This window comes from Lacerta agilis, chromosome 6 (genome assembly GCF_009819535.1).
Source record: "Lacerta agilis isolate rLacAgi1 chromosome 6, rLacAgi1.pri, whole genome shotgun sequence".
In the NCBI taxonomy this organism is placed as follows: domain Eukaryota; kingdom Metazoa; phylum Chordata; class Lepidosauria; order Squamata; family Lacertidae; genus Lacerta; species Lacerta agilis.
In genome coordinates this window covers 45,889,666-45,911,301 of record NC_046317.1, presented here as the reverse complement: position 1 = coordinate 45,911,301, position 21,636 = coordinate 45,889,666, and the positions used below count along the sequence as shown (strand labels likewise).

Genomic DNA, 21,636 nt, shown 5'->3' with positions numbered 1-21,636 from the left:
ATTGTGCTTCCCCAACATGTTTGTTTAAAGCAGGGACTGGGTGTTCTGGCCCGGGAAACTCTGGACATAGTTACTCAGCCCAGAAGACAAGAGAGATCTATTCTACAAGGTTCTTTTATTGATGCTCTCACACGCACAGAAAAACTGTTAAATAGTAGCAAAAGATGCTATGTTTAGTTGAAGCTGGAGTGGGAATGTGGTGGTAGTTGAGGGGTGATTCCCTAAATCATATGGGGAACCTCTGGCTCTCTAGATGTGGCTGAATTATTCCTGACCATTAGCCATGCTGGCTACAGCTGATGGGAGCTGAGAGTCCAACTGTATCTGAATGGCCACAGGTTGCCCACCCATCCTAAATAAAACAGGCTTTCTCATATCAGCTACTCCCCTGCGTAATAACTCTAGACATTGTCAAGGGAAAGGGGGTAGATCTGGAAAGGGGGCTGCGACTGGCAATTGCTTATGTGTATGGTTGAAGGAGTTGGGCCAGAGCCGGGTGTAAGGGCACACTAGGGCTTGTCTGCATAAGCAGAAGCCTTGCAGGTGCTGAAGAATGGCTGGCCCAGGAATTGTTTGGTGTTTGGAGCAGCTCAGGTGTGATGTGCACCTGTAGCCCGGCATCCCCGTAGCCGCTCGCATTTAGCTAAGCGGTTTCCTTCCCAGTAACCGGCATCCTGGCCGTCATGACAGCGGCAACGGGTGCAGGGCCCCACCCATATGCTCTCCCCAGCAGGAATTACGCGTCGCTGGCTCCCATCCACGTAGCAGTTGGGCCCTGTGGAGAGACATGTCCGTGTATTAGAGTCTGCCATTGTTTGCAGAAGTCTCATCATGAATCTTAGAAGCAGAAATGGCAAGCAGTTTAAGAGTACATGTGTAGGCGGGGGAGTCCCTAGTAGCTGGGGCAACCCAGCCAGGTGGGTGGAGTATAAATAATAAAATTATTATTATTATTATTTATTATTATTATTATTACTCCAGCCTTGCACCCCTATCCTCTCCCGGGAGCTCACCTAGTGCCTGTTCGTCCACAGGTTCTGTGCTAGAAGCTGCTTTTGTACGAGGAGGACATTTTTCATTTTGGGGGGAGCCTCTCCTCTAACACTAAGGCCAAACACCTGCCAAATCCTTCAAGATGAGGTGGGGGCTACCAGGTCCCCCCCATCATTTCTAAGTAGGAGGCTTCCTGTTCAGTTAAGCAAGCTTGTGTCTTGGTCAGCTTGGCCCAATTCCTCTCACTTCCCAGCTCCATTAGGACAGGGGCCCTGAACAGCAAGACGGACAAAGTTCTCTCCCCCTTCTGGACAGCTTAAAGTGGAACATTTGTCCCTTGCTGTGAAGGTGTGTCTTTCTCACCATCCTCGCAGGTGGGGCAGCAGTGGCCCTTCTCGTAGACGGGATTGACGCAGGGTGGAGGGGCACAGTCTGCCACTAGGCAACGAGCGATGCCATCTAGGTCACAGGTACACTGCTCGCACTCTGAGGGCTGTGAGAGACAAATATTGGTCAATAAAGCAAGGCAGCTTTACGCGGACAGCAGCACGGAGCACACGGTTATGATGATGATGCAGCTCCAGAACTATTTTGCATCAGTGGTGCAGAAGCTTATTCTTTTCTGAGAATTGCATTCCCTTGAGAATTGCATGCCAGTGGTGTGCTGGTCCAGAGTCAAAGTGGGTAGGGCACCTCCTCTGCTACCCTCTTTCCCTCCCCCTTTACAGTGGATAATTATAACAAACAAAGGCTTGACATATCTCGCTTTGCATGTCATGAGTCTATCTCATATATTAAACTCCAGTAGCTATGGACTTTTCCACGATATTCTAATTTTTCGAGTTTCACCTTTATAAGGCCCACCATTATCTTCTTTTTTTGTAATGTGTGAAGAAGCATTCCAAACTGAATGTATAGCCATGGCAGTACTGGGATTATACCATCAGATGGCACTATCAACCAAGAATTGATAACGAGAGAGAAAAAGCTTCTGTCCCAATCTCCCTTGACTTTGTATATCTTGTCAGCTCTGGCCAACTCAAGATTACTCTCAAATAATCATGCGACTGGCTGCTTGGGAAACTGACTGGTCATAAGAAAATGTTGAATAGAGAAAACAGTGAGTGTGTGAGAGATTGTCCCCAGTAGTGCAGGACCATCAGGGATCCCAATATGCTAAAAAGGCCCATGAATGTGTTTTGGAACCCATTTACCCAATCAAGCTCCTCCTTAAAATATCCAGCAAAGGATACTGAAGTCAATTGCAGCACCTCACCTCTCATTCGCCTTCTCACTTGCAAAACATGAAGCTAATTCTAGCCAAGCCATATGCCTTTGTTCTCTGCCCTAAGGGGAAAGTTCCAAGATTCTACCTTCTGTCAAATTCCCTCCCTCCTGAACTAATAGGTTGGTTGTCTGATTTCACACCTTCAGGGTGAGTGATGATAAAGACTGGGCTCCACTGAATTTCAAGTGGTTGCAAATAAAAACATTGGTCACTTGCTCTAGGTCACTCGTCACAATACTTTAAAATAACAAAGCTGGAAGATGACATCAACATTTAACCCCAGAAATCATATCTTAATGATATAATTGTCCATGATCATCTTTATAACTCCAGGGAAGGAGACTGCCCAACTTCACTGGCAAGTTGATATCTTGTTCTTATTACAAATCTTACTATAAACCTACAGCACAAAGGAAAGTGTTTACACTTCCTAATTATTTAACTTTTCTCTCTCTCGAGCTACAGCACTTGTCTTGCTTGTAAGCAAATGCGAGATAACCTAGTTCCAGGAGGATCTGGAAAGCAGCCCTATATTACTGTATCCACAACCCAGATGTTCTGGACCTAGAGCAAAATCTGGCCACCCCTAGTAAAGAGCTGAGAAGCTTTGGCTGAGCAAAGTATTTTAGGGCAAGTTAGGCCCCAGCTGAATGGTTCTGGATAATCAAAAGCTTGCTTGCTATTTTATGATATTTTGGTTGGCCATAATAAAGTTACTATGGGGGGGGGGGAATTATGGCTCAATATGGCTTTGCAGAAAGCATTTACTTTCTGTGTACCTTTCAATAGAATTTTGTGTCTGGGTAAATGGGACAGGCTAAGAGAGATCAGTCATCAAACAGACACACAATAGTAAATTTGGTGTTTAGGTAACAGACAATTCACCTAGGAAGACCCCACTGCTCATCCTTTGACTATATGTAGCAACTGGTCCTTTCTTCATCAATACACTTATTTTTGCAAACACTCAATTCATGCTATCCAAAGAGGCATGGAGCCCAGGAATGGAGGGCTTTGATCTTCCACCTGGAGCCTCAGGGCCAGAATTTGACTCCCTTTGGCTAGTGCAGGCTTAGTGCCAAAAATACTCCTTTCCCCACCCACCCTCAATTGTCCAAGTAAGCCATGCTAGAGATTGTTTTGTCTGACTCAGGTCCTAAAATAAACTACACACATTTTTGGCAGCAACAGACAATAGCCAGAAGCAAGGTGCTGAACTGGTCAATGTCAGGCCTAAGAAATGGATGAAAATGAAATTCACTTAGTCAAAGGATGCTCAGCTACAGCCAATAAAATTGCCTTTTGAATTATCAAAGCTTTGATTTTATGGGAACATCTTAAGAGCACTTCCAGCTTCATAGAGCACTTTTGATTTGGTGCTTCTCACCCACTTTGGAAAAATGTAATTTATTAGTTTTGTTTGTATTTTCTTTTGCTTGAGCCAGTAGCCTGAACAAACTATAAAGACACAGCCAGCATTCCTGCTTCCAGTCTCTTACTCTCCTGCCTAGGCTTCCCTTTCAGAACAAGATTTAAGAAACAGAAGTGACCACTTGCGATTCTCAGACAGTGCCTTTTTCAGGAGCATTCGCCTTTTCTCCTGCTTTTGAATATCTTCACTTTGCCCATCCATCACCCATCCATCCCTGCCCACCTGGCTCTAGATTCCTTCTCATGCCACCCCCATCCCACCCCTTTGCCTAATTCTCCCGTGAATGCCTTACCTGGAAATGCTGCCCCAGCTCATACACTTGTCCACGGTGCTCACAGCCAACCCTTTCGCAGCGTGGGCAGCAGTCGCTGGGGTAGTGGCTGACGTGAATGCAGGCAGGTGGCAGAGCGGTGCAGTCCGTGCGGGCGCAGGCGGGCCCCTCCTCTGTGCACTCGCACTGGGTGCAGTGGTCACTGTCCAGGAAATACCACTCCCCAACGTAGTACAGGCTCCCGTTGGCATCGCACGTGGTCACTGGCCCTGCCTGTCCTGGGATGGGCACCAGAGTCAGCAGCAGCAGCAGCGCTAAGCTCAGCTGTGCCAACGGAAAGGGCATCGCTGAACTCGAGGGACAGGTGCCGGGCATGGGAGTTGGCGAGAGGGTGGAGCAGAGCAGCAGCAGCAGCAGCAGTAGGGGAGCGAAGCGGAGGAGAGCTGGTGGGGAAAGTGGGCATCCAATCCGCCCCAACGCCGCCCGCGGGGTCCCGCCGGGAGGTTGCCTGCTGAAGCTGCGGCTAAGAACCGCCCTGGTGTGCCTCGGCCTTTGTGCAGCCGCCGCCCGGCCCGGCCCGCCCCTTCTTGCAACCCGAGCCCGCCCAGGGGCACAGCACCCCCTCCCCAACGGAGCGGGCGGGACCGAGGCGGTGGGAGGGACCTTGCCCTCTATCTGCACCTCAGGAAAAACCTGCTAAGTCCACTGTGCTCTCCTCTTCATGTCCGGCTCGCTCCCCCTCCAAACCCCTCGAACACTCGTCCGGGGAGCGAATGCTGCGTCTCCCCAGTTCCCAGTCTCCGTGGCCTCCAAAACACGCGCAGCGCTGGATCTCTTTCTCTCTCTCTCTCTCCCCGCCCCCCGCCCCATTCCTAGGAACATTAATGGGCAAAGAAAGAAGTTTCTCAATACTGTACTGTTGCCAAGGCGTAAAGCCAGTGGGACCCCTCCCGGATGAAAACTGGCTCTTTACCTCCGATTGCTTGGGTGCATGCGCGGGCGCGCCAAGAGCTTCAACACACACGCTTCCTTCCCCCGGGATCCCCGTCTCCGCGCTCGACCGACATCCTGTCTGCCTCCTGGACACGGCTCCTTTAAGAGGCGAGGCTTCAGAGGAACGCGGTGGGGCGTTTCCATGGAGACGGCGAGTTTATATTCCAGAGAGTTGGAAGGGGCAGAGGGTGGAGGGGGATCGGATAGGGCAAGACGCCTGGCCCTCCGCCCCTCCGCCCGGTGTCGCAGGTGAGGGCTACCGCAGAGTTATGTCCGTGAGTCCGTAGGGAGTGAGGAAGTGTGGGAAGAGTAAAAGGTCTGGGGCGGAAGTGGGCTCGGTGGGACGAGACGTAGGTGAATTAAGTACTGGGGAGCAACTATGGGGAGGGATAATGGGCAATAGGTTACATTTGGGGCTATAACGATTAACGGGAATTAGTGTGGCTCTGGAGGTTAATGTGAGGGGATGAATTTGGTATATGGGGAGCAGGAAAAATTATATGCACTTATTCTCTGGTGGCCAACGTAGGAGAAAGGTGAGTGCAAGTAACATGATTTGTAGACAGTAGTGCAACTCAGGGGGAAAGTACAGAGCCCCACAAAAATGGGGTGCCTCAAATGGCCATCTAGAGAGTGTCAGGTGATAGAGTCAGGAACAAACGACCTGTGGCAGCACCTGGGCTGGCATGGGCATGTTGTGGTCTATTGGGGCTGATGGTAGTCACAGCGGCATCCTTATTTTCTACAACAGTTTTAGTCAGAGGGTGGTTAGCCAGGCATGTACATGGCACTCGATTCTATTTTTTACTTTTACCCTTGGTGCCCCCCCCCAATAAATGTGTTTAACATCAGGGCAGCAGAAGCAAATTCCATTGTATTCCTGTAATGCTAGTGCTATGACTTAAGTGAGTTTAGAATGTGAAACTGTACATGCTCAGAGTATTTCACAACCATTTATCTATTGTGCTAATGTATCAGGAATGTAGGAGCAGTTGTAAAACATGGGAATGGCTTACCTTACAACTGACAACTGACAAATGTAGTACTGTATGTGTGGCTGTCTAATGGGAGAGTGGTGTAAAACCATGGATGTTGGGGAGGGACAAAGTTGTTGAGCTTTTCTTGGGAAATCATGGGTAAAAATACCTCATAAATAGGACATTGCGGGGGGCCAGGCTTCTGTTGGCCCCCCCCCGAACCTCAGATAATTGAATACTTTCAATGCTTTTCAATAATATTTGTGTATCTTGGGAGGGCAGCAGCCCATGTGTAAAACCATTAAGTTCAGTGTCTAAAATTACCTAGGTGCACCACTGCATGTAGCACCGAGTAGTTGTGATGTGGAGCTTCTACTCACTGTCTCATTGGCACAATCATTTTTTTCCCTTTAAAGCCTCATTTATCGTGGAATTGAATTACAGCACCCATGTTGCCCTTGTCTGGTGTATCTGAGGAACCTTTGCAGTTGGTACCATCACTCTGGAGAATGGTAGAGGAACAATTAGCACCCAGTGAGAGGCTTGAGGCGAAAGCTATCTTGGGTCATGGCCTTGTGGAACGGAGCTTGGAACTTCATGCTGAGGTTAAGTACCGAAATACTGGATCTCCTATTCAAAATGATTCACAAAAGAGCAGAACAAACAAACAAACCACCCCTCTTACTACACAATTTAGAAGTGGCTGGTGACAAAGGGGTATCTGAATAAAGCATCAAATCTAGGTCTCATCAGCTAAGGAGGCAGCACAAATTTTGTAAGGGGGTTTGACTGATGAAAGGGCTCTGCTGGTGGCTGGGCTCCTTTTGCTCCGCAAAGTCCGCCAGCTCCTGCCCCACGAGCCAGGTGGCTGAGTAGCCTCACACCTGGACTTTTCCATAACAATGTCTATAGATTTAGTGGAGTGGACTGAGTGCTAAAATTGACTGGAGCTAAGGGAGGGCTTATAAATTGTATTAAGCCCCCTTCCACTGAGCACTGGCCACTAGTTTTGGCATACATGCATTTTCATATAGAGTGGCATTCATGTGTACAATAATCTTGTATGGAGAAAGCCTCTGGTTTGCCACTTACATCTGCTTTGAGTGCTGTTTAATATCAGTGAAAGGAAAGCATATCTGAGAAGGCACGGCAAGGAGGGGATAAAATGTTGCAACCACCCCCTCCCTGTTTGACAAGGTCCCCATTTGCCAGCTCCCAGCTCAGCTGGTTCCTAATGCTTGGCCAGAGCCCCTAATCCATGCTATTCCAGGCCCTTTGTTCTCCTCCAGCCATTCATGCCCTTTCTTTATTCAGCATGGCCCTGACTGCAGCTGAGAAGAACAGTAAGCATCCCAGAGGCTTTTCACATGGTAATTGCCTTACCTCCTCCTGAAACCAGAAGAGCAAGCACAGCACACCCTGACCAGATGGCACCTTTTTCTCTCTATCACTTCTTGATGTTAGAGCTTTGCTTGAGATCCAGCCCCCACGCCCACTCCCAATGTTGTGACCAGTAACCCCTCCCCAGCCTTTATGGGGTCTCTCACCTGGCTATCTATTACAGCTTCATCAATAAATGTGGCTCAGGTACTGCCTGTCTCCCTGCTGTGTTCTTGTATGTGTCTCTACTCCCCTCCCCAGTTGGATATCCGAGAGGCCGGCCAGGGAAGCAGCTGTACCATAACGTTCCTCTTGTGGATGTGTGGGGCCAGAAAGGGAGTTCTGGCACTCACTTGCCTTACAAATATCCTGCAGATATTTTTGCGGCATGACCTTGACTTTCCTCATGGGGGGAGGGAGGGAATGATTGTGGGTGGGCTGTCTGCAGCTTTGCACCTTTTATGGAGTGTACAGATGGCAACAATGCAGTGCCCTCTTGTCAACTACATTGGAATGACAGTGTCCTGGCTGGTGTTCTTACCTTCTGCAGGCAACTTTGCCCGCTTTCTGCTAAAGGTTTTTTTTTTAAAAAAATATCCTAAAAGCTTCACTCTTAACCTTAAAATATTCTTCACATAAACTAATAGCCTCATAGTCTGTTCCCAGTCTTTGGGCAGATGCAACATTTTACTGAATTCAGTGTGCTCTCACACACATTTTCCACATTTGAGGCATCTTTTATTCCTTTGGTACATGACATACTTTGGTACATGACATACTTCTGAAAAGTTGTCAGTTCCCTGACTGTGGCCTTTATGAAATGTCTACCATCAGGTGAGTAATTAACCCATGGCTAGGTATTGGTTTTCTTTTCTTGCAGGCAGGCAGGCAGGCAGGCAGGCACCTGGCTTGGTTTCCAGATGTGCAGAATAGCAATATTGGGAATGGGAGTGCAACTTGTATTTTTAGGTTATGTCAGTGCTTCATCATTTGAGGAGGTGGAGGGTGGAGGCAAGATTATGTGAAAGTTATGCAGTTTGTGTCAATGTGCACATGTGTGAATTTCTGCATGTGGCTATGCACTGTCCCTAATGCAGTCCAACTCCTTCCCTATTTACAGGTGCGGACACTGTTGGAATTCCATCAGGAGTTGCAGTCAGGCTGCCTTGGAGTGGAACAAAGCCCACTGCAAGCGGCTGACAGCTGGGCCTTGCTGGCAGCTCCCCCCAATCTCAAGGAGCTGGTGAGGGAGGAGATCCGCCTTCTTCTAATTGGCCTGCAGCAGAAGGCATCACAGGAGGGCAGGTACTGGAGATTGGAAGAGAAGGGACTTGAGAGAATTACCGGTAAGGGCTGAGTTGAGGGGGAGCAGGTAGTAGGGAAAGAAAAAAAGCAAGCAGAATATCTTAAGACCTGAAGCCTATTTGATATAAGAGCCCATTAGTTTCCAACTGACGTGGCTGGTGGTATTTATGTGTGTGGAATGGGTGAGTTTTATATCATCTTTTGGCCAAAGCAGTCTAGATTGAGGAAGCCATAACTATTTGTTATGAGAGGCTTAGAGTTTCATGGGACAAATCAATTAGGAGGCTAGACAATAACTTGATTGTCTCTCTTCAACAAGAACAGGATGGGGAAAACCTCTGATTCCACTCAGATATAAATAAGTCCAGTGCCACCTAGTGACTAAACTATATATTTACACTATTGATGCAGTATTCTTTCTCCCTTTGCCTTCTATTTTTTTTAAAAGATTTTTTATTATTTTCCAATAAAACAAAGAAAAAACACAACATAAACATAAACATAAACACAATAAAAACACAATATATAAACACAATAAAGACAATAACAATATCAACAAGCATAAAGAAAAACATACAAACCTTAACAAACACCTATCTTTGTATTTTTCTTGTTTCTAGCTTCTCTACTAGGGGACTTCCCCTGTTCCCTCCACTGCCTTCAAAATCATATATACGTTATAGGTAACTTTATATCTTCTTCCCTTAACATTTACTGTATTTCTTAATACTCTTAAGTATACTTAATCCAATATAAATCATAACTTAAACACAATATCTTAAAATATTCTTTAACAATTAAATCATTCACCAAAAGTTTCTTCTATGCAATTTTATCTAACATTAGCCTGCTAAAGCCAATCTTTTGCTTAATTCTGCTCAAATATTCAATTTTTCAGATTTAACAAAATAGTCCTTAAATTTTTTCCAATCCTGCGACACCTTCTCCTCCCTCTGGTCTCGGATTCTAGCGGTCAGTTCTGCGAGTTCCATGTAATCCATTAACTTCATCTGCCATTCTTCCACTGTTGGGATCTCCCTTTGCCTTCTAAGGGTGACTGTTCCAGAAATGCCTACTAGGAAATATCCGTTCCAATGCAATTTAATTGGCAGTTCCAGTATAGTTTCAACATGATTGTCACTCAGATGGCCAATGTCCAGCAAAAATAACTTGTGCCAAACATATGTTTGCACCATACACCTCCATCTGTAACTTGCGCTCCCCATTCAAGTGCAGCTTGCCAGTTTGTGTGTGTCTCTAGTCTTTTTTATCTGTAGAATTAATTCCAGCCTTACATTCCCATTCTTTGGGGCTCAACCATGTAGCATTTGTCATTCCCACTTAGCTCCCTTACATCATGTAGGAATCACATTGTTGAGCACCTCTATCAAGAATGCCAGTCCTGCTAGTGTGTTTGTTTTTTATGGTGTGTTCAGTCCATAGCCTGAGGCTGGGATTATGTCTCACCTCCAAGTTCAAAGTGAGCATTCATCCGAGTGAGCACTGGGATCAGCACCTGCTGGAACCCTTGCCTGAGGATTTGCTCCCTGCCTTAGCCCTGTGTAACCAATGAATAGCTCAGTGAAGGTATGGATTAGAACAGGCTGGCTAGTAAGGGATGAGCTCTCAAACTCCTCATGCTGGAGTTGTTTGTACCATGTTGCCGTATTGGAGAATCCCTTCACACCCTTCAAACCTTTCTACTATCTCTCAGTCACAACCTGAAATTCTGCATTTGTTTACTTACTTTCAAAAAGCTCCCCTCTTGTTGAATTTCCCTACATTGACATGAGCACAGGGTTGGCTCCCTGTGTACTGCCTAGAACTGGGTGGTCCAATGCATGGCGCGAGGGCTGCATGCATCACTTGACACCCTCCCCAGTCCTCATGCTGCCTTCCCAAAGCCAGATAAGCAAGGCTTAGCGAAGGAGGTGTAAAGACTCTGGCAGGGTCCTAGAGTCCTGCTGTCTCCTGCCCAGAGCCTAATTAGTGCTTCTCTGGAGTGCTCTAGGACCCTCCCAAAGCCTGTTGTTTTACTTACAGTAGCTGGCTCCGGGAAGGCAGGGAAAGGACTGGGGGCTGGCATCAAATTTTTGCCTCAGTCTCCCTACCACATAATACAGTATGTGTTCTATTGGTTCTGTGTCAAAGTACTTTTGTGGTCTACTTGGTATGGAAAGTAGGGTTCTATTCATTCCAGCTACTGGGTGGTTTTGTGACCCAGCACTGCCACAAACTGGTCTTTTCTTGTCCTTGTCAGCCCAGTGACTGGGGATGAACAATTGCCTTATGGCTGTACTTTTTCTGCTTCACAGAAACCAAGATTGTGCTATCGCTAAATACAGCCCTCATGTGGTCACCTTTGCACTGAAGGCAAATGCTGGCAATAGTCAGTCTTCATCTGGGAGCAGTGCCCTAGTCAGGTAAGACTGAAGGAAGCTGCAGCCTCCACACAATAAGCTTCTGGGCTGTGACTTGTTCTTACCCAGAACACCATGAACTGTATCACCACAGGAGGTCTCAGAATCCAGGACTGATTTTGTCTGTAGGAAGCCTAACATCACAGACTGCCATATGCCATAGACATAGAAACCTAACAGTGATTGGTTCTTTTTGCATCTATGGCCAATTTGGGGCTGATCACTATTATCCCATTTGATCCTCATACAAGTTCCAGGAGTGGGTACTTTCAATGAGTTGGCCTCCATGCTGGTTTCAGTCCCATTGTGGTATTAATCTAGAAATGTGCTTGTATTATTTATATAGATATGCATATTATGCATATGTAGAATTAGCAGTGGTGTGCCCACTTAAATTATAAGTCTCCATTTTAGATAGAACCTTAATGTTAAGTCAGAGAGGCTGTGAAATTACAGACTCAGCCAGCAAAGATGGAGCAATATCAATGGGGTTGGGTGGGGAGACCCATTGAGCAAGCAGAAATCTTTGTGCAGGGCTTCCATTGACAGAGATGGTTAGGTGAATCCCACCCCTAGTATGTTTTCCTTTTATATCTAGTTGAAGAAACTAAGAGCAGTCTAAAGATAGACTAATAACTTGTGCTAACCATAAAATAACATCAACAGAGCTGTGCTGGATCAATCCAAAGGCCCATCTATTCCTGCATCCTGCTCTCACAATGGCCAGCCAGGTGTCTATGGAAAGCCTATAATCTGGACCTACTGCAACAGCGGTCTTCTCACTTGTGATTACCAGCAACTGGTATTCAGAGGCACATTGCCTCTGTCAGTGGAGGCAGAACATAGCCATCACAGCAAGTAGCCACTGATAACCTTATCTTCCATGAATTTGTATTATAGGTGCCAACTCCCTGGGTGCCAGAGCACCCACAAAATTCCTCATGAAGTGGCCAGGCACCCACAAATTTTGGTGCCAGGGCCATGCACACTGCATGGCACCCACAGCCCTGGACACCCACGGTTGTGGGGCCAAGCTGGCACTTCTGATTTGTAATAATATTTTAGAGCCAACTTAGTTGGTGGCCATCACTACATTTTGTGGGAGTGAATTCCATAAGTTCAGCTGTGTGCTGTGTGAAGAAGTACTTTCTTTTGTCTTTTGCTGAATCTTCCAACATTCAGTTTCATTGGATGGCCCTGGGTTCTAGTACTGCATTTTGAGAGGGGCAATTTTTTCTCCCTATCCTCTTCCTCCATACCATGCATAATCTTACACTACTGTCATATATCCATTTATTTGCCTTTCATCTTAACTAAAAAGCCCCAAATCTTGTAACCTTTCCTCATAGGGGAGTTGCTCCACCCCTTTGACCATTTTGGTAACTCTTTTCTGAACCTTTTCCTTTTTGAGGTGAGGCAGCCTGAACTGTACACAGTACTCCAAGTGTGGTCTCACAATCAATTTGTATAATGGCTTTATGATATCATCACTTTTATTTCCTAATGATCCACAACATAGAATTTACCTTTTTCACAGCAGTATCCTCTTGACCAACCCCTATCACACCTAAAACCAGGGCAGTAATGTGTTAGCATGTGTTGTTTTTCTTATATGTCTGATTTTAAGCTTGCTTTTGTTTTCCTAAATGCACATTTCCTTTTGTTTAAGAATATACTTATCTTGAGGATTCAAGAGTTTAGGCCTAAATCCCCATAATAGCTTTAGATAAAATGTTTAGATATGCATTTGGGTATCCCATAGATTAAGATCCCAGAGACTTAATAGCAGTCTCAGGTCTATTTGCTTATTCAGCTAGTATGTATCCACCAGGTACGCTTGCTTACCTAGATCAAAATCTGTGGCAAAATGAAGATAGCAACTCCAAGTTTAGGTGCCTGCATTAAAGCTGGTAATGCTGTTCTTGTGGCTTGTAATTCCTGGGCTGTGACTTATTATTTTTTTTTAATTTATTTATTTTTAAAAAGATTTTCTTGGTTTACAAAAGTAAAAAATGCCTTGTCTCTATTTTCAGGTTGTACATTCTTTATTACAAGTCAGTTACATTTGCTGTGAGACATTAGTGTTGAGTACAGTATAAGGTTGGGGAAGAAGAGGGGGGAGAGGAGGGGTGGTGTGGTGAGGCTTATATTCTTTTGTGTAGTATATGTGTGGGGTTCTGTGTCAGCATCAACTGGGTAGGTTCTCTTTCTATTCATTATTACATTTCCTTGGTAGTGAGATGTATTGGGGAGCAGGGTGTGGTTGGTTGTCTGGTTGTCTGCAGTGGGGTTTGTTTGCATTTGTAAGTGGGGTAGGGCTCGTTGGGTCAGGTAAGCCAGGTTGATTCGTATGCTGTTGGTGGATTCTTGTCATTGTCTTGTTGGGCTGTGATAAAGGGGAACCATACTGGGGTGAAGGTGTTTTCTTCTATTTTTCCCGTGCCAGTTTCAGTTTATTGGTTAGCTTTTCTAGCAAGGCCATTTCCCATACAATTTGATACCATTGGTTCATGTTTACTCCCAACAGGTCTCTCCAGTGTCTGGCTATGAGGCTTCTGGTTGCTGAGAGTAGGTGGTTTATAAAATCTCTATAATGTGAGTGGCCAATATGATCTTGGAAGATGTTCAGTAGGGCCAGTTCTGGGGTGAGTTCTAACACCTGTTTAGTTATTTTGCATATCTGTTGTAGGAGTGCTGTCCAGAAGGGTTGGATTATAGGGCATTTCCACCATGTGTGGAGGTATGTGCCTGCAGAGGTGCAGCCTCTCAAACATCTTGGTGAGGTTCCTGGGCATATCAGCTCCAGTTTCCATGGTGTTAAGTACCACCTGTAGGTGAGTTTCAGAGTGAGTTCCCTTCTTTTGGCTGGTATGGACTTCAAGGGAGGTATAGACCACATTCTAGTCCATTGGGTGGGGTTAATTTCATAGCCTATGTCATGCTCCCATTGTTCTTTGATTGCGTGAGTGTTGTGGGGATTTTCTTTAGTTTGTTTTGGAGAAATGGGTGTGTTGTTGTGGGGATGTTTTCGATGGTGTTTCTCTCTCTCCATGAATTTTTGTTCCTCTGCAGTTAAGGTTGGCATGGTCAGCCCTGTTAGGAATCTTCTGATTTCCTGTTCAGGTGGGCTGCGGGAGGTGTATAGGTTGGTGTAAAATTCTGAGGTTATTTCTTTGGTGGAGGATGTTAACGCTACTGTCTTTTATAGTGACATACACAGTGTATACTTGTTTTGAGTGATTTTTTCCTGCATCTGTTTGCTAATAGTCTGGAGTTCTTCCCTCCATATTCGTAAAAGCTTGTAGTGTGATAACAAGGTTGAAATGTCTTGTTCTAATTTACCAATTTTCGAGAAAGTTTGTTTTTTAAGGGATGCCCTCTCCTTTATGTAGGCACTTCTGATGACCACTTTCATTGTGTCCCAGAGGAGGGAGGTTGCAATGTCATCCCCATCATTGTCCTTAAAGTAGTTTTGGAGAGTTTTCAAGAGACTCTCTAGGTAGTTCGTTTGTGGTTAGGATGGGGCTGAAGGACCATGATTGGGTAGTTTGTGCTTCCTCTCCTATTATGAGTGTTGCTTCTACTGGGGCGTGGTCTGTGATTTTAATGTTCTGTGTCTGAGTTCCAAGAGGCATGCTAGTTTAGTTTGATCAATCCCTGTCCTGTGACAGCCATACAGAGAGGATGGGAGTAAAACTCACTGAAAGAGACTAGGGGTCCTGGAAATAAAATGACTGACATCCCCAACCAAATTTTGTTACATGATCCTTGTGCCAGTGTCTCATTCAAGCTTTGTTTAGTGCAGGAATGCCCAGTTGCAGGCTTCAAGCCCATCTGGTCACAGGAAAATGCAAGTCTCACCCAATTTCTGTTTCCTTAGGCCATTATTCTCCAGAACCGCTAATCTGGAATCCTTCTGTAATAAACTGAATATTGCCCATATCAGTGAGGTAGCCTCTCAACTTCGGTAAGTTTTTGCTCTATTAGGCTTCTTATTTGCACAAATGTTGTAAGAGGGAAGAAGGCACAAGAGGGTTAGAGGTATCCGTTGCAGGTATCTGGAAGGCAGATAAAATAGAATACCTTGTGGCTGAGAACAGTAAACTCACTGCAGAGACAGAAGGGAAGCTGGGGATGGCATTGTGTGAAAATGTGTGCAGATGGACCCAAGCAGCTTGTATTTGACCATCTAACCCTCCCCACCAGCTGTCTCCTAGTCTGGTCTATACCACAATCATGATGACAAGGAGGGGCAAAAGTCTTTTTCCAAACTTTCTCTGGGTGCAGATATAATTTTTATGGCACATTTTGCTCTGTGTAATTGCAAAGAGTGAAGCAGATCAAACAACAATTGTAGCAGAACTTGGTGGGAAAGGCATAGCATAAAAAGGTGGGAACCTCAAGAGAAGGTCAAGAAGCAACACAGGAGTGTGGTGTCTGAGCCATACATAGTCTTGGCTCCCAGTGCAGTCTCCAGTGGGGAACACACAAAGGGCTTTGTGAAGATTCTTCCATCTTGTGTCACTGGGCATCCTGCATATTCCAGGCAGTATGTATAGTTATTGAAGGGAGCTTGCTGAAGTCCACCCCCAGACATCCCAGGAAGTGTTCACCAGCCAGGAACTTGGGGAACTCTGAACAAGGAGAGCAGCAGAGTACAAAACAAGGTTTAGAAACACTGTCGGCATTAGAGATACTTGTGCCTAGTTACGAACTGCTTCAAAGTAGCGTGGTTTTCTCTTCTCATCCCTAGCAACCTGAGTTGCCACTGCAAGCAAATGGTGGCTATCCTCACATCTAACTTTCATTTGAACTGCCAGCTCCCACATTGGGAACGTAAACAAAAAGTGAGGAAGATGTGGAGACACCAAGTCTGCAATGCTGGCAATTGTTTTCTTTCCCAAATGTGTCAACTTCTATGGGTCTCACTGGCTGTACTATTTTTCCTAGAACCTTGCTAGAGGATGAGTGCTGTGATCTGGAAAGATACATCCCTTATTTACAGGTAAGGACCGAACCCTTCTCATCTCAAGGAGGGTCTCTAGAGTTCCTCATAAGCAGTGTTTCTCCCATGCGCTTCCAAGCATCTGCTTCAAGTTTTGGCCAATAGGTCTGTGAGAGTGGTTTGTGTTGCAGCTTGGGTGGAGCATCTGTGGCAACATTTCCTCAGCTCTTCTAGACTATTGTGTAAGAACAGAGGCAAGGCTCTGTGGGATCTGACCAAAGCCCCATCTAGTCTAGCACCCTGTTCTCACAGATGCTTATAGGAAACTTGCATGCAGGACATCCCCACGGCAAGTCATCTAAGTTGGCACCCATCCCTACATTTCATAGGGGCAAATTCCATAGTTACTTTTGTTTGTCCTGAATCTTGCAACCATCGTCTTCATTGGATGGACCCAAGTTCTAGTATTAACCGCTCCCAGGTCTTTCCTCCTGCCCATGTACACAGGAGCTTGGTCTCAGAGATGTATCTACAAAGCTGTTCCCATGGCTATGGCAGCCTGGGTTAGAACAGAGTGTGGGGAGGCCTTGGGTCAGAACTCTTGAGTTCATCAAGAGAGGAGTGACAAGAGTCTTTGGCTTCCATACCAGTTCTACAACTGCCCAAATAGCTAGCTTTTTGTTTTCTTCCGAAATCTGAGAGACAGGGAGGGGCTAAGGAAAGATGTGCCAGGAAAACTGTTATGATGATTTGGATGTGAAAACACCATCACATTGGACTGCAGGACTGCTGCAAGAGTACTTCCTGTCACCAGTGTCTTGTTGTTGTTGTTGTTGTTGTTGTTGTTGTTGTTGTTGTTGTTGTTGTTGTTGTAACAAACACACCTTTGCGGCAGTACACCCATAGTGCTGAGAGCTGCCAAGTTATGAAATCACAGTGACTTGTGACTGCGGAATCGGGGTCAAAAGAATCGTAGAACTGCAATTGGAATGATCATCTAGTCCCAATGATCATCTACTCCATGGGTCCCCAAACTAAGGCCCGGCGGCTGGATGTGGCCCAATCGCCTTCTAAATCCAGCCCGCGGACAGTCCGGGAATCAGCGTGTTTTTGCATGAGTAGAATGTGTCCTTTTATTTAAAATGCATTTGTGGGGCATAGGAATTCGTTCATTTCCCCCCCAAAATATAGTCCGCCCCCCCAGAAGGTCTGAGGGACAGTGGACTGGCCCCCTGCCGAAAAAGTTTTCTGACCCCTGATCTACTCCAACCTCCGGCAATGTAGGCTATCCACTGCTACAGCATCTCTGAGAAGTGGCCATTTAGCCTCTGCTTATAAACCTCTAACAAATGACAGCCTATTAAATCAGCCCACTATGTTTCTAAGTCAGCAACCTGACAGACTATTTTCCAGAAGAATATGAAAGAGCATCATCAGCTGAAGGGACTGGATATGCTGGTGCCTATCCATTAGCTTTCTGCAGTGACTGGGGCAACCAGAAGGCTGGGAGGAAAAGTAAGTTATTTAATACGGGAAGACTTTCCATCAGGAGGAAAACCTTTAAGCAGAGACATGTACATCTTTAAAAGAAATGGTATAGTTAAAGGAGCAGCTTCTTTCTTCTGTGTTGTGTTTCCTATAGCATTTTTCATGTTCCACAGTGCCAACTGGAGGAGGCGCATCAGCATGCTACAGAGCTGCTAGAGGCAACACATGAACCCACCATGGCTGGTATGCAGAAACCGAGTGTCAGATAAGGCCAGGCTGGGAATTGGGGAAGGGATGCAGCATCATGGTGCCTATAGCCATCATCTTTAGGCTGGTGTTGCCAAGGAGTGGTGTTTGCAATGGGATTGGGGCATGGTCTCTTTGTGAGTGCCAGCCCCAATGCTCTTCATGATTGTTGCCTCCCCCAATCCCCATGAAATAGGGTCTTCTCTCCACAGAATTACAAGAGGAGAAGCGCGCCATGGAACGGGATTTGCAGCTAAGCCAGCCTAAGCTAGGCACCAGCCCTTCCCTGATGTCGAAACATCTTGGGAGTAGCAGCTACCAGCCGCAATTCAGGTAAGCCTGCAAGCCCCAAAGCCTTGATACCATGAAGCTGCATAATATTATAACTGAGGGGCAGCTCTCAAACTGGCACCTGCAGCAGAGAGGTACAAGGATTGTTCAGGGTTGGTTTATTATTCTATGGCAGGGGTCACCAACGTGTGCCCTCCAGGTGGGGCTGTTGGGAGTCTAACATCTAGAGGGGGCACCATGCTGGCTTGCTGTGCTGTATGGTCTCTAGCATCCCTGCCATATTTTAAGTAAAAATTCTGAAGTTTGTTTTGTGTGGGACCCATTAGTTCTGCTGCAGTGACTAAGGCTTTTCTGTCCTCGATGCTTTACACAGAAAGATGCTTGGGCAACACCTCCTGCTTCTTAGTAACCCCTTCCTTTCCTTTCACAGTGGTTTAAGAGGCGTGGCAAAAGGACCAAGCTTTGGAGAGATCAGTCCTGCTTCTTCACCAACTCTCAGAGACCAGACTTCTTCTTTATGCCATCAGGCACTACCCCGGCGGGGCCACTCAGCACGAGGGTCCTATGGATGGCCACAGCGAGATGGTGAGGAACCCAACCAAGCCAGGAAGGACAATGATGTTCTGCTGCCCAGACCTGTGCTGCCAGTGCCTCTGAAAGGGGGCAGGATTGCTTCAGCCTGCGGGTTGGCAGTAGCAGGGTTGGATGTCTTCCACCCCAAACCTCCTACAGAGCCATGCCCAGTGCCCCGCTTCTGCCCTCGCACTCGGCTGCTACGATGCAAAGGACCCAGCTAGGGAACAGATAGCTGCCACCTTCCCTTAAGTACGTCACTTCCCACTCCCATGCTGCAGGGGACCCAGCCCTGCAGCATCCTGTGCCTCAAGAGTTGCTGCTGTTGCCTTTTGCTCATCCTTGTGAACAGGGTCAATGGGATTCCAGGGAAAGCAAAAAGGCAAAGAAATGCATATATACAACCTCCCCAACCCATGAATGCAGATAAACTACTTGCAAGTGGGACTCATGCCAGTGAGATGCTTCTTCTCCTTCTTGTCCACAACACAGGGCAGTGGGCCTTGTGGCAGTGAGGCTGTGAACCCAACCCACACCTTCCCCATTCCTCCACGCATGCCAAAGAACTGTACCACCCAAGGTTCAGGAATATAAATTTCATTAAAATCTATCAGACTTTAAAAATCTACAACTGGAAGAGTCACAGTATGGGAGACGCGTCACAATTATTGCTATGAACGATGAGGCGGCAATGCTAGCTGCCGCCTTCGACACAGGAGGAAAGGACAGACACGGAACCATGCATTAAATAGTGCAGCCTTGGCGCAGAGGAGGGAAGGTCCAGGGGCTGGAGGCTTAGGGTGAAAGTACCATCATGGCATGGAGCCATCTGTCCCCCCTCTCCCTCTTAACTGCTGCTCACGATGCAGACGTTTGGCACTTGGAACGCTGGCTGCTATGCCCATGCCACTGGCTGGAGCAGGTACCACGTGGGTAGGAGCCAGGTGTGCCCTTGCTGTTGGCACCATGGCTACACCGCAGCAATCGTGCACGGCTGGGAGCTGAGGGGCGCCCCCCAACATGCACTGTTTGGCATTGGTTAAGTGAATTGGCATTGGGGTAAAAGACAGGGTTGTGGCTGCCGGGGTCTCCTGTCTCCTCCACCCAGGCGTTTCTAGGGGGTAAAGTGCAGGCAGCAACACTGAAATGGAAACACGGGACAGTGAGGCCGGAAGACGGAACCATTAGTACCTCCTACCCATCTGAGGCAGCACAGGCCCTGCTTTGTGTTAGGGAGAAAAGCCTTGCAGCTGGAGACGGGGCTGGTGCCTATGGCCAACTTCTCCAAAGCTTCACCATGAAGCTAGCAGTTTCTTCCCCCACCACTAGTGGAGAAGTGGGCCACGTGGAACCCAGGCCTGGCCAGGATAGCCTTTAGGGAAGCTTGTGCTTTTTCTTTGTGTGTGTGTGTCTTTCCCACCTGCAATGGTGTGGGCAGGACGTGGCACATCATCTGCTCTTAGCACCATGGTTGGCTCTGTCCCTTTCCCTGTGGGATGAGGCAGGGCTAGGTCCAAATGGTCTCTTTCCTTTTTGGAGACCCCATTCAAATTAATTTATTCCTCTTCGGGGAAGAGTGTAGAAAAGTGCTTCAGAATAACAGGCTTGGGGGAAGCATCCAGAAGATGCTGTCTAGACCAAGAATGCACACCTGGGCAAAATCTGTCCAGCGGGCTGCATGTGCTGCCCAGAGTCTGTGGCGTTGCCCGAGATGTCTGTCATGGTAATACGGTGCATCCAGCCTCTCAGCTGTCCCTTTTTTCTATTTATGAGAGATGCTGTTTGCTTACATTTCACTCTACAGGTGTGCGATTCTGGATGGTGTGCAAATAAGGCTCAATATTAAGATCAGGAGGGAGACAAGTGCATATTTTTGTTCATTGAGTTGTGATCCTCCCATGCCCTCTCCTGACCCCTACCCACCCACGCCAATCATTAACCTGCCAAATTCAATACATAGTTTCTAGCAGGAACATTTCTTATCATGGGAGGCCATGGTGAGAAGTGCAAATTGGTAAGTGCTGGGGAAGCTAGCTTTCCTTTCCTAGGTGGGGAAGCTGGGGAGGTATGTGCATTGGTTGGGGGGGGGGAGAGGTGCAGTCTTAAGTGCATCTCTGGAAGAGCCCTCGCAGGGGCAACAGCCTAGCTGAAGGCTGCCTAGCCTGTGGCCAAGCGATGCCTAGAATGTCAAGATTAACATTTACAATTACGACCAACCCTCTTGCCCTCCCCCCACCCCAGTCCCCCATTTACTTATCTGTGGGGCCAGTCCCCAGGGCCCTGATCCAGGGCAGTGTGGGGCATACCACCCCCAATAGATACCAGACCCCCTGGGCCCAGGTGCAGCTGCCAGAATCCACCCCCAAAGGGGTTGCTGAGCCAGCGAGGCTCCAACCGACCCTCCTCCTGGTGCCGTTTCCCAAGGCACCCCCAACGTTTCAGCCAGTGCACACCCTCCCCACCCCTGACCCTGGTCCTGGTTGCGAATTGGGGCCATCCAAACATGACTGTAAACATGAGGGTTACAAGATGGCACGGGGGCACTAATGAGGTGGGTGGGGTTGGAACTCACATCCCCTCCCCCAGAGTCCGGTGCAGCCCTGGAGCCAGGGCTCCCCCACCCAGTGGGGGGCGCTGTCATATATCTGAGCAGAGTAGGGTTGGGAGGACCAGGGCAGGTGGGAGAGGGGAGGTGCAAGGAGGGCTCCCTGCCCTGCCTCCCAGGCTCATGTTCAGATCTTGGAGTCCTGGCTGTGGGTAGAGCCGTTGGTTCCCACGGTGATGGCAACTGCCACGCCAGCCTCGTCGCTCTTGGGCTTCTCAGGGTTCAGCAGCTGCACCTCCAGCTGGGACTCTGTGGAGGAGCTGAGTACTGGCGCATAGCGACCTTTCCGGTGCTCCATAAGGGCTGGGCCCCACTCGCGGCTGGGACGGGTAGCATTTTTCAAACGCTGCAGGTAGACAGGAGGCAAGGGGGCAGGTTAGTGGATTCAAAGCCCTTGGCCACTGGGATCCAAGGCAGGGGGCGCTCAGT

General features: G+C 47.4%; 3 protein-coding genes across 6 annotated transcripts in view; 1 reads left to right on the top strand and 2 right to left on the bottom strand.

Moving 5' to 3' along the window:
• Positions 1–98: 98 nt before the first annotated feature.
• LOC117048484 (von Willebrand factor C domain-containing protein 2-like) lies at positions 99–4,678 on the bottom strand. The gene is made up of 3 exons (XM_033152347.1): positions 4,006–4,678; positions 1,357–1,486; positions 99–775 (listed from the first exon to the last, which is right to left on the bottom strand). Exons 1-3 carry the CDS (start codon positions 4,357–4,359, stop codon positions 591–593), a joined length of 669 nt encoding a protein of 222 aa, XP_033008238.1. The 5' UTR covers positions 4,360–4,678; the 3' UTR covers positions 99–590.
• A 373-nt stretch (positions 4,679–5,051) lies between these two features.
• CCDC24 (coiled-coil domain containing 24) lies at positions 5,052–19,233 on the top strand. Of its 3 annotated transcripts, none has more exons than XM_033152340.1 (9): positions 5,052–5,226; positions 6,371–6,559; positions 8,455–8,639; positions 10,955–11,062; positions 14,940–15,026; positions 16,010–16,064; positions 17,666–17,735; positions 17,951–18,071; positions 18,460–19,233. In XM_033152340.1, exons 2-9 carry the CDS (start codon positions 6,404–6,406, stop codon positions 18,824–18,826), a joined length of 1,149 nt encoding a protein of 382 aa, XP_033008231.1. In that variant the 5' UTR covers positions 5,052–5,226; positions 6,371–6,403; the 3' UTR covers positions 18,827–19,233. The 3 variants fall into 3 exon arrangements, with proteins under 3 accessions (XP_033008231.1, XP_033008232.1, XP_033008233.1); XM_033152341.1 differs by having other exon boundaries at positions 5,052–5,331; XM_033152342.1 differs by lacking the exon at positions 5,052–5,226 and having other exon boundaries at positions 6,418–6,560.
• The window catches only part of SLC6A9 (solute carrier family 6 member 9), a 57,219-nt gene continuing 54,766 nt past the window's right edge, over positions 19,184–21,636 (bottom strand). Inside the window, exon 13 of one of the 2 annotated variants that reach the window (XM_033152338.1) lies at positions 19,184–21,553. In XM_033152338.1, coding sequence (XP_033008229.1) covers positions 21,335–21,553 — 219 coding nt within the window. In that variant the 3' untranslated portion in view covers positions 19,184–21,334. The remainder of the gene's footprint in view (positions 21,554–21,636) is intronic. The other variant, XM_033152339.1, reaches the window with a different exon arrangement.